At 47.8% G+C, this 14,498-nt stretch overlaps 1 protein-coding gene across 1 annotated transcript; it reads left to right on the top strand.

Annotated features, from left to right (window-relative positions):
• The first annotated feature begins 301 nt into the window (after positions 1 to 301).
• SPATA20 (spermatogenesis associated 20) lies at positions 302 to 10,519 on the top strand. The gene is made up of 16 exons (XM_036756841.1): positions 302 to 378; positions 571 to 720; positions 1,085 to 1,149; positions 1,832 to 1,986; positions 2,087 to 2,230; positions 2,480 to 2,681; positions 2,866 to 2,996; positions 3,081 to 3,185; positions 3,516 to 3,590; positions 3,701 to 3,910; positions 4,790 to 4,982; positions 5,902 to 6,070; positions 6,665 to 6,876; positions 8,691 to 8,890; positions 9,576 to 9,656; positions 10,349 to 10,519. Exons 1-16 carry the CDS (start codon positions 302 to 304, stop codon positions 10,517 to 10,519), a joined length of 2,340 nt encoding a protein of 779 aa, XP_036612736.1.
• Positions 10,520 to 14,498: the final 3,979 nt, after the last annotated feature.

The following is a 14,498-nucleotide window of genomic DNA, read 5'->3' as shown; positions in this document are numbered from 1 at the left end:
TAGTAAGCATCAGAAGCAGGATGTGAACCCTGGTCTTGTGACTCCATAGCCACTTGTATCATGATGATTAGGGACTGCTTGTCCCAAGTATTCTGTTGTGTTCTGAGTGTTCCTGAGGAGAAACATGGGTCTCTAGTCAAAAGCCCCAGTGCAATATGGGGGAGGATTTCCCTCTGGGAGGGGGAGGGAACAGAATCCCTGAGTTCTACCCATTGTGACAACTCTTGTCTCACAAGTCACCATCTCTATGTACCATCTGGGGTGAAGCTGTAGGGAGCCTAGCCTAGAAAAGGGAACCCCCATGAGTCACCTTTCTTCACCCCTTCAAAAACACAAGGGGGCTTCTAAAAACCAAGGCTTACTGACAGGTCCAGAAAGGTGGGTCTGTTTTGTGGTAGAAGAACGGGGCTAGCTAGGGAGCTCAGTGGGGAAGAAAGGGGGAACTGAATGTGAAGAGGGGTTTAAGAGTATACTGTGGGGCATTTCCTAGCCTTTGTTGGTTGTTCCTTCCTTGAACCCCCTCAGCATATACTCTTTCACTCTTTGCTCACTGATGGATACTTTGGTCAGGGGCACATCAGTAAGTGGTCCTAGTGCTATGGCCACTGGAGCAAAGGATCAACGACAAAGCCATACCCAGACCCAGCTTCAGGTGCCCAACCGTCTGATCCATGAGAAGTCACCTTACCTATTACAACATGCCTACAACCCTGTGGACTGGTGAGAACTCCTGTCACTTCCTCCCCTCAAGTCCCTACAATGCCCCTCATCCTACCCCATGTATGGGTGAAGGGCTCACTTTGAGCCTCCTCTCTATCTTTCATCCAATGGACTGGTGAGAGACTCCCCTTCTGCACCCCTCCCCACCAGCACATATACCCTTCTCCCTCATTGCTCGTCCCGTTACTCCCAACTTCACAGAGGGTAGGAGAAAGCTGGCCCATCTCCTGTTCCCTGACATTGTCTATCCTTTCTACACTTTAGCACAACTCAGCCATTCCCACCCCACCATGAACTGTTCAATGACACCTCCTCTACCTGAGGCCTAAGATTCATTGTCCCCATTTCTCCATTTTGTTTCTAGGTTCCCATGGGGACAAGAAGCTTTTGATAAAGCCAAGGATGAAAACAAACCAATTTTTCTTTCAGGTAATATCCTTCCCCATCCTTCCCTTTAGACCTGACTGGGAAATGGTCAACTCTAGACTCTAGAGTGGAGGGTGATGACTATACCAAGATGTCCCTTAGGATAAGTTGCCCTGATGAGTCATTGGTTTGAGCCAGCCAACTGGGAGGACATCAACCTTCTATCCTGTCCAGTGGGACTGTGGTTAGCTGGCAATGCAGACTATGCTTGACTCTCCCACCTGACAGCCCATGATTGATTCTCTTAGATCATTCTCATCTAAGCCCTTGCTGCCCGCCAACCCTGGCCAACGCTCATCAATTCCTCCACCTTGGCTCCTCATGGCTTCCATTGATCCCCTCTGGCCAATCCTCAGTGGCCCTTTACATTGCCTTTACATTTCTGACCATTCCACTATTTTCCCAATCCCCAGTAGAGTGGAAGACACTTGAAGGCATAGACCGTTTCATTTTTGTCTTTGTATCTCTAGCACCTAGCAGAGTCTGGCACATAGCAAGTGCTTGATAAACACTGAATTGGATTGAATGTGGTCCAAAGTGGCTAGCCCTTACTGATTATCCTCTCTGGTCAGTCCTCACTGATCTCCCTATTACAACTGTATAGGGGGGATCTGGTCAGTCCCCTTCTGGACAGCCCTTAATGACCACTGCCACACATACATATACTGTCTGGTCATGGATCTAGTTGGCTATTCAACTTGTCACTGGTGTCATGTGATGGAAGAGGAATCGTTTCGGAATAAGGAGATCGGACAGATACTCAGCGAGGACTTTGTGAGTGTGAAGGTAGATCGAGAAGAGCGTCCTGATGTGGACAAAGTGTACATGACCTTCGTGCAGGTGAGAGGTCTATGAGAGGGTCTCTTGAGAGGCCAGAGAGACAGAGGCCAGGAGGCTGCTGAAGGCTACCTTCTAATTCTCTGCTCATCCACTTCCCCAGGCCACCAGCAGTGGTGGAGGCTGGCCCATGAATGTGTGGCTGACCCCTGACCTCCAACCATTTGTTGGGGGGACATATTTCCCCCCCGAGGATGGACTAACACGCGTTGGTTTCCGAACTGTCCTCCTGAGGATCCGTGATCAGGTAGACACATGATACATGTAGGATAGAGGGTCGCAGGCAGGGGAGGGCTGTGATAGAATAGAATAAAGAGTATGATTGGATGGGTTGGATGAGTGCACATAGGGAAGGCAAGGAGAGATGGATAGGATGGTACAAGAGGGATTTTGAGAGGGAGGAGAGGGAAAAGGCTGGACATAGAAAAAAGGGGAGGTTTGTGGGGAGAGTCTCCTACACTCTACATAACAATTCCCTGGATTCCTTCCTAAACAGTGGAAACAAAACAAGGCAACACTATTAGAAAACAGTCAACGGGTCACAGCTTCCCTGTTGGCCAGGTCTGAGATCACTGTGGGCGACCGAGAACTACCCCCCTCTGCCGTAGCAGTCAGCCAGCGGTGTTTCCAACAGCTGGAGGAGGTCTATGATGAAGAGCATGGCGGTTTTGCAGAGGCCCCCAAATTCCCCACACCTGGTCAGTGGTTCCTGTCCCCTCCCCCTTCCATTTGATAGTTACCCATCTCCTGTTCTCCCCAAGATGTTCAGTGGCCTACTGCTGGGCCCATCCTACCTCCCAGTGGGCCCTCCAACCATAAGGGATCTTGAGCTTCTTCTTGGCCGAACCCAGCCTCTCATCTCTGAGCCCCTTCTCCCTGCAGTGATCTTAAGCTTCCTGTTCTCTTATTGGGCCACTCATCGAATGACCTCTGATGGTTTTCGAGCCCAGCAAATGGCCATGCACTCACTGAAGATGATGGCAAATGGAGGCATCCGGGACCATGTGGGACAGGTGAGGAGAAGCAGATTGGGCAGGGCTGAGCGGATCAGGTGGGCTTGGTCATGTTTTGAACCCTAACACCTTTCTTGGGGTTAGGGTTTTCATCGCTATTCCACTGACCGTCAGTGGCACATCCCTCACTTTGAGAAAATGCTCTATGACCAGGCCCAGCTGGCAGTAGCCTACACACAGGCCTTCCAGGTAACCCCTGACATCCTATTCCCATGGATATTGAGGTCATTTCTGACCTTGATTATGCCCAAAGACTTCCAGGTGACCCGTGACTTACCTGCCTTATACTCTAGATGTTGAGGCAAAGTTTGAATCTTTTGGATAGCTCAGTGGCCCTCCCCCATTTCCCAAGGCCATCCAGGTCACCCTAATTTTCCATCTCGTGAACAGTACCCAGTAGATCTCTCTGAAGGGCCACCAAAGCCACAATCTCCTCCTTTTGATCTGTGTGAATGCTCCCTGCTTTCCTCAAGAAATCAACACCTCCCTCTCCCCACCCCTCCATCCCCACCTCTGTAGATCTCTGGAGATGAATTATTTTCCGATGTTGCCAAAGGCATCCTACAGTATGTGAGCCAGAGCTTGAGCCATCTGGTGAGTGGATGTGGGAGGAGGGTACAGGTTGGGGCAAAGGAAGCCTCTTCTGCCCTGTTCTCTAAGACACGGAGTTGTGATGAGACCCCACACTATCCATCTCCCCATAGTCTGGAGGCTTCTACAGTGCAGAGGATGCAGATTCTGTGCCTGAGGGGGAAGTGAAGCCCAAGGAGGGAGCCTATTACCTGTGGACAGTGAATGAGATCAAAGCCTTACTTCCAGAGCCCGTGGAAGGTGCTACTGAGCCACTGACTCTTGGTCAACTCTTCATGAAGCATTACGGAGTTACTGAAACAGGCAACATAGGAAGTACCCAGGTGAAGGCCCCAGGGGGCGTGTGTGTGTGTGTGTGTGTGTGTGTGTGTGTGTGTGTGTGTGTGTGTGTAAACATATAAATGAAGCCATTCATGCCCAATGTGGGCACAGCTTAGGGAGCTACAGGCTAGAAGATTATAGATGACATCAGTAAGGGATGGCTATAATGGAAGACCCATGAGAGAGGCCAGGAGAGGGTGCCACTGAGGGAAACCATGAGTGGACATGGATAAAAAGGCCATGATTAGAGAATCCCTGGAGTAAATGTGACCATGAGAACACAGGTAAAAGAAAGTCATGGGGGCATAAGTAAGAGGACTCCAGAGGGGCACAGGCAAATGAGTTCATGGAGAAACAAGTGGAAGGACTAGGGGGACATACATAAAATGAGGTCATGGTGGGCACAGGTAAGAAGACCCTCCATGGAGGGTGCAGATGAGGTGGGCAATAGGGGACACAGGCAAGGGAATGGTGAAGGATGCAATTGAAAGGGCCATAGGTGAAGGAGACTTAGAAGTCTAAGGGTGGAGGATGACCGCACTATGGCCATGCTTTATCTCTAGGCCCCTCAGGGAGATCTCTAAATGCCAAAGTGCATAGGCCTAGAGTCCAAGTGAACATGAGCATGATATGGGTTGGGGCAACAGGGTCCTTTTCTCCCCTGTGATGAGATGCCCCCGCCTCATTCATAGTTTGGTCGCTTCCATGGTGTAGAGGATAGAGATTCTCTACCTGAAGGGGAGGGAGATGAAGCCCAGGGAGAGGGCCAAACCTGTGGGCACCAGACAGGATCCAAGAGCCCTAAATGCCAAGACATGTTGATAGGCCTAGAGTCTTAGTCAGGGTGAGACTACCCCAGGCCTGACAAGTGTATCCCTTAGGACCCTCATGGAGAGCTGCAGGGCCAGAATGTGTTGACAGTGAGGTACTCGATGGATCTCACTGCTGCTCGGTTTGGCCTGGAAGCAGAGACTGTGCGGACGCTGCTAGATACTGGGCGTGAGAAGCTCATACAGATCCGAAAACGTCGATCTCGCCCCCGATTGGACATCAAGATGCTTGCTGCCTGGAATGGTAGGGGAAGCCCTGGTGTCTCTGAGATTGGGTGGGGTGGGGGTGGGGAGGAGCAGACTCCCAGAATGCTGGCTGTTTGGCATGGGGATAGCTTTTGATCACTTTACCAATACCATACACCAATAGCAGAGAGAATGGCTGAATCCCTGTTGCTTCCTTCCAGGGCAGGAAGGAATGAATAGAATGAGGAGATTAGAAATGGGCTGATGATGTTTATGAGCAGGGCATAAATCATAGACTCATAGAATGTCAGAGCTAAAAGAGACCTAGAGAGAACACCTCCTAGTCCAACCCCCTCATTCTGCAGGTAGGGACACAGAGACCCAGAAAGAAGAACTATATAAACAATTACAGTTATCTCTTCCACATCACGGGGTTAGGGGCATGGTGCCCCCACAATCTGGAAAATGTGCATAAATTTTTTTTTGGCCCTCCCTTCATATCAGAGAAGAAGTCTGGATTTTTTCATTTTCTTTTATGGGGTGTTTATTGTAAAATTCGGGTTAAATATTTGGTCATAGGCTCTGTGTTGTCTCCTGGCCTTCGCATGTAGTCTTTGGCTTCCGCAAAACTCCCCCCAAATTCCCACTTAATTTCTTATGCCGAGCCTTAATATATTGAAACTGTGATGGGCAAAGTTGTGAGGTAGAAGGGATGACTATAGGAAGTGTGGCAGAGTAGAAAGAATGTTGGGTTTGGAAGTATTAGCACCTGGGTTTGATTTCCAGCTGTGCTATTTGCCCCTGTCACCTCTGTATCTCAGTTTCCTTATTGATAAAATGAAGGCATTAGATAAGATGACTTTTGAGGTTCTTTCCAGTTCTAAATCTGTGATCCTTATGATTCCTACACACATACACACACACACACAAAACCTCTCTCCCTCACTTCTTCCTTCCTTCCCTTTTTCTCCTTTCAGGATTGATGGTATCTGGCTTTGCAGTAGCAGGGGCTGTCCTGGGCAAAGAAGAACTGATCAGCCAGGCCATTGATGGGGCCAAGTTTTTGAAACGGCACCTATTTGATGTCAGTAGTGGGCGACTTGTTCGGGGGTGCTATGCAGCTGTTGGGGGAACTGTAGAGCAGAGGTAAGGGTCCAAACAGAGAAAGGCAGTAGCAGGGCTTGGGTCCTCCACGGAGTGATGGGCGGGGGCAAAGTTTGGGGTAGAGGAGGAGCTCAGATAGGCAGTACCAGGAATGTGGGGAAGACTCTAAGAACCTGGAGGGATTTGGAGGAATTCTACTTTCATCTGGTCTGTCTTTAGAGGGTGGAAATAGAGTTGGACATATTGGGAAAGGAAGAACACGTTAATTATCTTCTCCACTGCCCCAAGCAAGACAGAATGGTGTATAGCTCCTCTTTAGTAATTGGGGCATGCTCTTCCTAGAGCAGAAGTTTTTAATCCAGGGTCCACAAAAGGAGTCCATGGAGAGACTTCAGGGGGTTAATGATCTTGGGTGGGAAAAAAGATTACATCTTTATTTTCACCAGTCTCTAAAATTTAGCATTTCCTTTCATTATGAATTATTTTAAAAAATATTATTCTGAGAAAAATCTGTAGACTTTACCAGACTATTAAAAGAGTCCATGACACAAAGTCAAGAACCTCTGCCATTGATTGTTGCCTCCCCTCCTTCCCATCTCCCTTGTCCATCTCTCATTTTCTCTCTTGTCCCCTTAGTTCCTCACAGTTCTGGGGCTTTCTAGAAGACTACGCCTTTGTGATCCGGGGCTTGTTGGACTTGTATGAAGCCTCCAGGGAATCTGCATGGCTGGAATGGGCACTGAGGTTACAGGAAATGCAGGATAGACTCTTCTGGGACAGCCAAGGAGGCGGCTATTTCTGCAGCGAGGCCGAACTGGGGGGCAACCTCCCTCTTAGGCTCAAAGATGGTCAGTAAAGGGGGAAGTGCAGGGAAAGCCAACCAGGAGTGCGCTGGGAGGATTTCCCCTGGAAAGGCTATGCCATATAATAGAGCTTTGGGCTTGGAGAGATCCAGATCAGGAGAGATCTGGATTGGAATCCCACCTCTGGTGACTGGGGAATCACTTAATCCCACCAAACCTCAGCCATAAAATGGAGATAATTCATAGTTATGTCAGTAGTTCTTGCCCCAGAGGGTTGTTAGCAATACTGAATAGGTTAATGTTTGTATGGGGTTTCAGAAACTTCCAAGCCCTTAACACACGTTGGTCATTCCATCCATATGTTATTACAGCTACCAAAGGCAGTGCAGTGGGATGGATGGGAGATCTGATCCTAAGGTCAGAAAGACCCCACTTCTGACCCAGCCTGGCTTGGGGATCCTGGGCAGCCCCTGTCACATAACAGACTCTTAAATTGCAGAGAATGCACCAGCCTACATATGTACAGGGAGTTTCCCCACCCCAGAGTTCCCTATACCAATAAGACACAGGCTTAGTCCCTATTCCTATCCCACCTTCTTATAGGAGAGAGATATGTGTGTGTGTGTATGTGTGTGTGTGTGTGTATGTATGTGTGTGTACACATGATAGATATAGATACATAGGTATATATAGATCTATATATAGGTTATATATGTATATATGCATGCATATATATGTGTCTGTATACATGCGTGTGGAGATCTCTATATATATATGGATATGTAAGTGTGTATATGTGTATATATATGTATATATATAAAATAAATTAATGCAAACCTTGGTAATTAGGGCAGAGCCACAGTGCTGTTGTCTGTCACAGCCATGGCTAAGAGCACACACACAGATACACACAGACATACCCATATCCTAAACTCACAAACAGATGGGGCACAGGCACAACTACAGACATCCATATATGCACACAGACACACAAGCTTATAGACATACACAGATACAGATACAAAAGCATACAAATGCACACACAGGCATGTAGGTACACATAACTAAATAACATACATGTGCAAATATACAAGCAATCATGTGCTAACGCAAGCAAAGGCACACATAAGAATATCAGAAACAGGAGAGAGGTCGTGTGTGTGTGTGTGTGTGTGTGTGTGTGTGTGTGTGTGTGTGTTGTCCTGTAAGAGGGTAGGAATAAATCTATATATAATTTTTTGTGATTGTTGTTCAGTCATAGTCAGGTCCAACTTTTGTGACTCTGTGAGCCTTATCACACCATTACTGTCCATGGGGGTTTCTTGGCAAAGATACTGGAATGGTTTGCCATTTCCTTCCTCAGTAGATTAAGGCAAACAGGTTAGGTGAATTCCCCAGGATCACACAGCTAGTAAGTATCTGAGGCTGCATTTGAGCTCAAGACATCCTGACACCAGGCCTGATGCTCTATCCACCAAGTCACCTAGCTGCCTTATGCATACACACACACACATACATGTCATCTATGTGTATGTGTGTGTATCTCCTATAAGGTGGGAATATATATACATATACATATAATACACACACATATACACAGACGGTCCTATAAGAAGGTGGGCATATTTTCCTTGTGATTCCATACCTGGAGCTGGATTCCAGATTAAGGTATACACCTTTGGAAGAGGTCAGAAACCCATACCTTACATACATACCCCTATCCTAGCTTCCTTCTTTTCCCCTCCCAATGCCTTTGCTCCCAGGCTCCCTGCAAATGGCACTACTAGGGAGGGACCAGTTCCAGGTCCCTTTCCAAGGCTCCGTGACAAGCTCTTTCTTCTTCCTTTCCACTCTCCCAGATCAGGATGGCTCTGAGCCCAGTGCTAACTCGGTGTCTGCCCACAACCTACTGCGGCTTCATGGTTACACTGGTCGGAGGGACTGGATGGACAAGTGTGTCAAACTGCTGACTGCCTTCTCTGATCGGCTTAGGAGGGTCCCTGTGGCACTGCCAGAGATGGTCCGGGCTCTGAGCATCCAGCAGCAGACAATGAAGCAGGTATTGGTGGGAGTGGGATACTGAAAGTAAGGAGATCTGGGGGTCAAGGTCAGAGGAGCTTCCTTTGGGAGCCTCTGAGTCCAGGAAGCCCAGGAGGGAAGGAGTCAGGCGGGTAGGGAGGGCCATGCCCAAGAGACAAGCCTGGACCCCTCTCCGGTCTCTGAGACTTTCATGTATGCCTTTGCCTGCATCGGCGCATCACTGCTTATGTATTTGCACATGTATGTATGTTATTTAGGTACGTGTACCTATGTGCCTGTGTGTGTTTTCGTATCTGCATCTGTGAATGTCTACAAGTATGTGTGTCTGTGTGCATACGAGCATGTCTGTAGTTGTGCCTGTGCCTCATTTATTTGTGAGTTTAGGGTATGGGTATGTCTGCGTGTATCTGTGTGTGCGCTCTTAGCCATGGCTGCGACAGCCAGCAGCATTGTGGCTCTGCCCTAATTACTAAGGATTGCATTAGTTTATAATCAAAGCAGCTGGTCCAGACTGTCCTCATTCTTGGCTTTCCTCCCTTTGCTTTAAGGAACCTGGGAATTCTCTCTTGAGGCCTGACCCTCGGTGGGAAGGGGAGGGGAAGAGAACCACAGCCAGAGAGAAGGGAGTAGTAGGAGTGTAAGAATTTCAAATGGGTTCTTGGGCCTTCAAGATCACCAGGTAATTCACTGCATACTCTCAACAGATTGTCATCTGCGGGAGCCCCCAGAGTCAAGACACCAAGGCTTTGATTGACTGTGTCCACTCCATCTATGTGCCCAACAAAGTAAGCCTGATATTCTCCTTTCAACCCCATTTTCCACTAAACGCTACCAGCCTAGCCATAGGAAACATCATTTTTTGGTTCCATAAAGCTTTTTTGATGGTTGGTCCACCATAGGGAATACGTCATGAAGAAACTCCCTTTATCTATGCAGTTCAGCAGCTTTTCTACAATTTAGAGTGTTAGAGAATGGCCTGGGATTCAGAAAGGTTAGGTAAATGATTTGCCCTGGGTTACAAAGCAAATGTGTGTCTGAGGCTGGACGTGAACCCAGCTCTTCCCCAAGTCCAGGATCAGCTCTCTATCCATCAGACTTGCTGCTTCTCCCTATCAAACCTAGTAGTGGAGAAATAAGAAATAAACCTGAGATTACTGGTGAATGAATGAGTTGTTGCTCACTGAATTAACAATGGCTCCTCTGTGGGGAATCCCTGCCCCATTCTGAGCCTCAGTTTCCTCATTTTTCCATTGAGATCATCAGACTAGGTTATCTCTAAGGTCCTTTTCTAGCTTGGAATACCTCTGATCTTGTGTTGGGGTGAGAAGGAGAAAGAGGCTGAAACATGGATAAGCTGGGACCCACTCCCCTTAGCCAGCATCTCCCTGTTGCTTCTGAGCTCTGTCCCTCCTTACATCAGGTCCCACTGACTTACTCCAGAATCTCTCCCCCATCCCTTGCTTTTCCTCTGTCCCAGGTGCTAATCCTCTATGATGGAGAGCCTACCAGCTTCCTTGCCCGACAGTTACCATTCCTGACCAGGCTTCAAAAGGTAGAGAGCCAAGCCACAGCTTACATATGTGAAAATCAGGCTTATTCCTTGCCTGTCACAGATCCTGCTGAACTTCGAAAACTGTTGCTCCTATGACTGACTGATCTCTGATCGTGGGCCCTTGGGACTCTAGGAGGGGTCTTTGAGCATCCAGTCTATAGACAAACCCAGAAGGAGGGGGCAGTCAAAAGTGGGGCACTGACTCAACAGGAGCCCTGCATCATCTATTAACCCATGGTGACCTCACAGGGTCCATGGGTGATTCTCCCTCCTAATCCCCCCCTACCCTGCTGACCCTAAGGTGACCCCATGGATTGATGGAATAAACCCCTGGGCCCCAACAGTTTTCTGCAGTGACCTTGGGGGCAACTTGGGAAATTGTTCTTGTGGGAAGAGGAAGAGTAAGAGGGGTAATTTAGATTCCTAGTCCCTGCCCCTGAGAGTGTAGGGAGATTCCAAGCCCATCGACCCACCATCCCAACCCATGGGGGTGAATCACTTGAGTTTACACTCCACACACTCACTCATTTACTTACCCTACTGCTTCCTCTTCCTCCTAGGATCTACCTCCTTTAGTTATCCATATATCCTTTCATCAAGTCGAAGAATATCAAGGTCAAAAGGGACCCTAGAGGTCATAGGATTTAGAAGTAGAAGGGGCCTAGTCTATCCAAGCCTTCCAGTGATATGGAATTCCCTAAGCTCCTGAGATAGCCCATTTCATTTGGCGTCAGCTCTGATTACTAGGAGGTTTTTCCTTCTATCAAGCAGAGATCTCTGCCCTCCAAATAATTCCCACGCAGTGCCCTTAGCTCTGACCTCTAAAGCCAAGTATAACAAGACTAGAGCTTCTTCCATTCCTGTCTGATGCTCCTCAACACCCACCATAACTACAAGTTGGGGGCAACAGAGGCTGGTTGGACAAAGCCCAGCCCAGCCCAGGGAGGATGACAAGATCAATAGACCAGGGTGAGGACTCAGGTGTCCCAGATCCTGGACTTTATACTCTGGAAACTCTAAAAGGAAGATAGAGCCTGGGCACCATGGCACAGTGCATGAAACACTGATTTTGATGTCAGAAGATTTGTGTTCATACCTTCATTCCACCACTTACTACCTGTGTGACCTTGGATAAGTCCCCTAACTTCTCTTAGTTTCCCTTTGCTCATCTGTAAAACAAAGGGGTTGGACTAGATAGGTGCCTTTCAGCTCCAAAGCTGTGTAATCCTCCAACCAAGGAGCCCAGGTAGGGGAGGGGTTAATGGAAAAAGTTTTTCTCCCTTTCAGCCTTCTCCCTACCACCACCATCACCACCACCACCACCACTACTACCATAAGGTTGTTGGAGCCTTGGGCTGGGAAAAGAAGAATGGAAAAGAGGCTTGTTCTGTTTTGATTTCACATTAGAGCTGACTGGGAGTAGAGGGGAGACACTTGAGTGCGAATATCCTTAATCATCTCCCCATTGGAGCAGAACCTCTCTCCTTTTCATCCTCTCTCATGAGTGGAGTCTTGGCTTTGAACTCAGGGTGGCTGGGGTGGGGGATTTGCGGGGAGGGGGAAAAGAACACCTGGCCTAGAATATGAAGAAAAGGATAAGGACAAAGGGATGTATGACCCTGGGGAACTCCATCTGTTATCCTTCCAGCAAGTCCCCTTCCCCCTTCATTCTGTACTCTTGGGGACCTGAGAAGGTGGAGTTCCCTTCTTAACATACTTCTCTTTTTTTTCTGACCCAAGGCTTCAGTGACCATTGTCTTAGGAACTGGATGGGGGTGAGGAAAAGGGCCCTCAGAGTAGAGAGGGAAGGAGGGCTTGGCTCTTATTCAAGGAAAGGGCTCATAAGCCTTCAGTGAAGGGTTTAGGAAGGTAATCTGTGCCTAACCTCCCATTTCTTTGTAGTTGGATGAATTGGAGAGAGGGGAAGAATAAGATATCCTTATAGAACCCTTTATTTTTAAAAAACTGAATGACAACCTCATTTGCATATGGCTTGGTGCATTATGGGAAGTGTCCAAATCCTTTCAAGCTGCTGGAAAGGAGGAATCTTAATGAGCTCAGCAACCAACGTGTTCCTTTCCCCAAAAGCTTTTCTTCAGCCCTGACTTGGCCAACCTGAGATATAGCTTATCCCACTTGCCTTCACCTACCTCAGGCCCATCTTTTCATTCTCAGACCCCCCTCTGATCTGATCTAATATTTTCACATTCAAGAAGTCCTCTTCTGGTGTCTAGCCTCCTGCTTCAGTGTGAATTCATAATTCTTTTAGTCTGTGGTCCTTACCTGCTTTCTAGTACTGAGCAGGTCTTTCCTTTCCCCTGCCCCCTACCCTCCTCACTCACACTCCTGATGCTCTATGCCAGCCTCCACATCATGGTGAAAAGCAGAGTCCTAATTGACTTGTAGTCAGAAGACTACAAATCCTAGTGTAACCTAGGAAAAGTCACTTTACTATTCTGAGTGTCCCTCATTTTCTTTATCAAATGAAGGGGTTGGGCTAGGTGCTAGGGTCCCCCTGATTCTCTAGGATCCCCTAGGTACCCTGCTGAATCCCTTCCTAGGAATTAGGAATAGGTGATAAGTGACCCATCGGGAAGGAACACAGAGACCAAGAAATGGCTTATCAATGCAGCACAGTGGGAAAAACATTTCCTTTGAGGTCTAAGACCTGGTTTTGAACAGCAAGTTGTACCACACAAACTTGCTGAGTATCGCATCAGCTCTCTGAACTTCACTTTCTTTCTCTGTAAAACAAGGAGCTTTGATGAAATTATCTCTAGAATCTCTATCTCAAAGTTCTATGATTCTTAGGATTTCTAAACATTGTGTGATCTTTCCCCCCCCCTTCCCCTCCTTTCTCCTCTTCCCTCCTTTTTCCTCTCCTCTATCCTCTAATCTCCTTTCTTTGCCTCTCCTCTCCCCTCCCCCACCAGACCAGAGAAGGGAGAATCATAGGACTTTAGACATAGAAGTGTGCTCAGAAGGTGAGTATTCCCTGTAAACAGCACAGGAAGGGATAGCAAGAGGGGACAGGGGTTGGGGAGCCAGGTGCAGAACACCAGGGATCTCCAGATAGGAGTCAGTAGGAGGGAGTTCTGGAGGAAAGAAAGTCATTGAGTAACTGGGTGGGGGCAGCTGCAGCCTAGGTTCTCTGTTGGATTGATCTATGGTCAGCCTCTCCCATTTATCTGATTGCCCTGTCAAACCTCTTTCCAATTTACTTTGAACTTCAGAGAGTCTGTGTTGATGTTAGGAAAAAAAGGAAAGAGAGTGGGGGAATCAAAACTGATAGAGAAGGAGTGTTAGCTGAGTTAAGGTAAAAGGAGGGATAGAGAAGAGATGGGGTGAGAGGGCAAAGAGAAGACTGGGTCATCCCTGGAGAGAGTATAGGTGAAGACTAACACAGATGGTCACTGGGGTTGGGGGGGATGTCATTGTTCTGCCTGGACATCTGGGCCCATGGTGATGACCACTGAGCCCATCTGGAGGGGATTAGGGTTCTGGCCAGCATGGTCAGCTATCCCTTTTCTGGCCAGAGCCTACACTATGTTGCCAGGAAATGCAGAAGGAAGGCTGAAAGGAGGTCTCCAGCAGGGAAATGGGCAGAGTAGACAGTAGAAACAGTGAAAGTATATATCTAGTACATATCTCTAGTACATATGGAGTTCTGCTTGGCATACCTCTAGTGAATGCCCTCTGAGTCCCCCAGGGCACAGACCTTGGGGATAAGCAGAGTTTGGGGAAAGCTGTTTCTTCTCTCCTAAAGCCTCAGGGAATCAGATATAATTCAGCCCCTACTTCTAAATGTCTTTTCCCTTTCAATGCCTCTTCTTTGTATTTCTCTTCTTGGGCACAAACTGCTCTCATGTGAAATGCTATCAACTTTGCACTTTCTGGAGGATTTCTACAAGATTTCTACAGGAAGAGATATGAAGGATATTCAAGGTATAGGGGACAATTTAAGCAAAGGTAGGGAGGTGAGGAAGCATAGAATTGCCTGGGGGATAGAGAATGAGTGGTCTGGTTTGGACTAGGCTGGAGCATAGTGTAGTGAGAGGCATATGGAGGAAGTAAG

This window comes from Trichosurus vulpecula, chromosome 4 (genome assembly GCF_011100635.1).
Source record: "Trichosurus vulpecula isolate mTriVul1 chromosome 4, mTriVul1.pri, whole genome shotgun sequence".
NCBI lineage: Eukaryota > Metazoa > Chordata > Mammalia > Diprotodontia > Phalangeridae > Trichosurus > Trichosurus vulpecula.
Note: the sequence above shows the minus strand (reverse complement) of the source record. Positions and strands in the feature narration are given on the sequence as shown.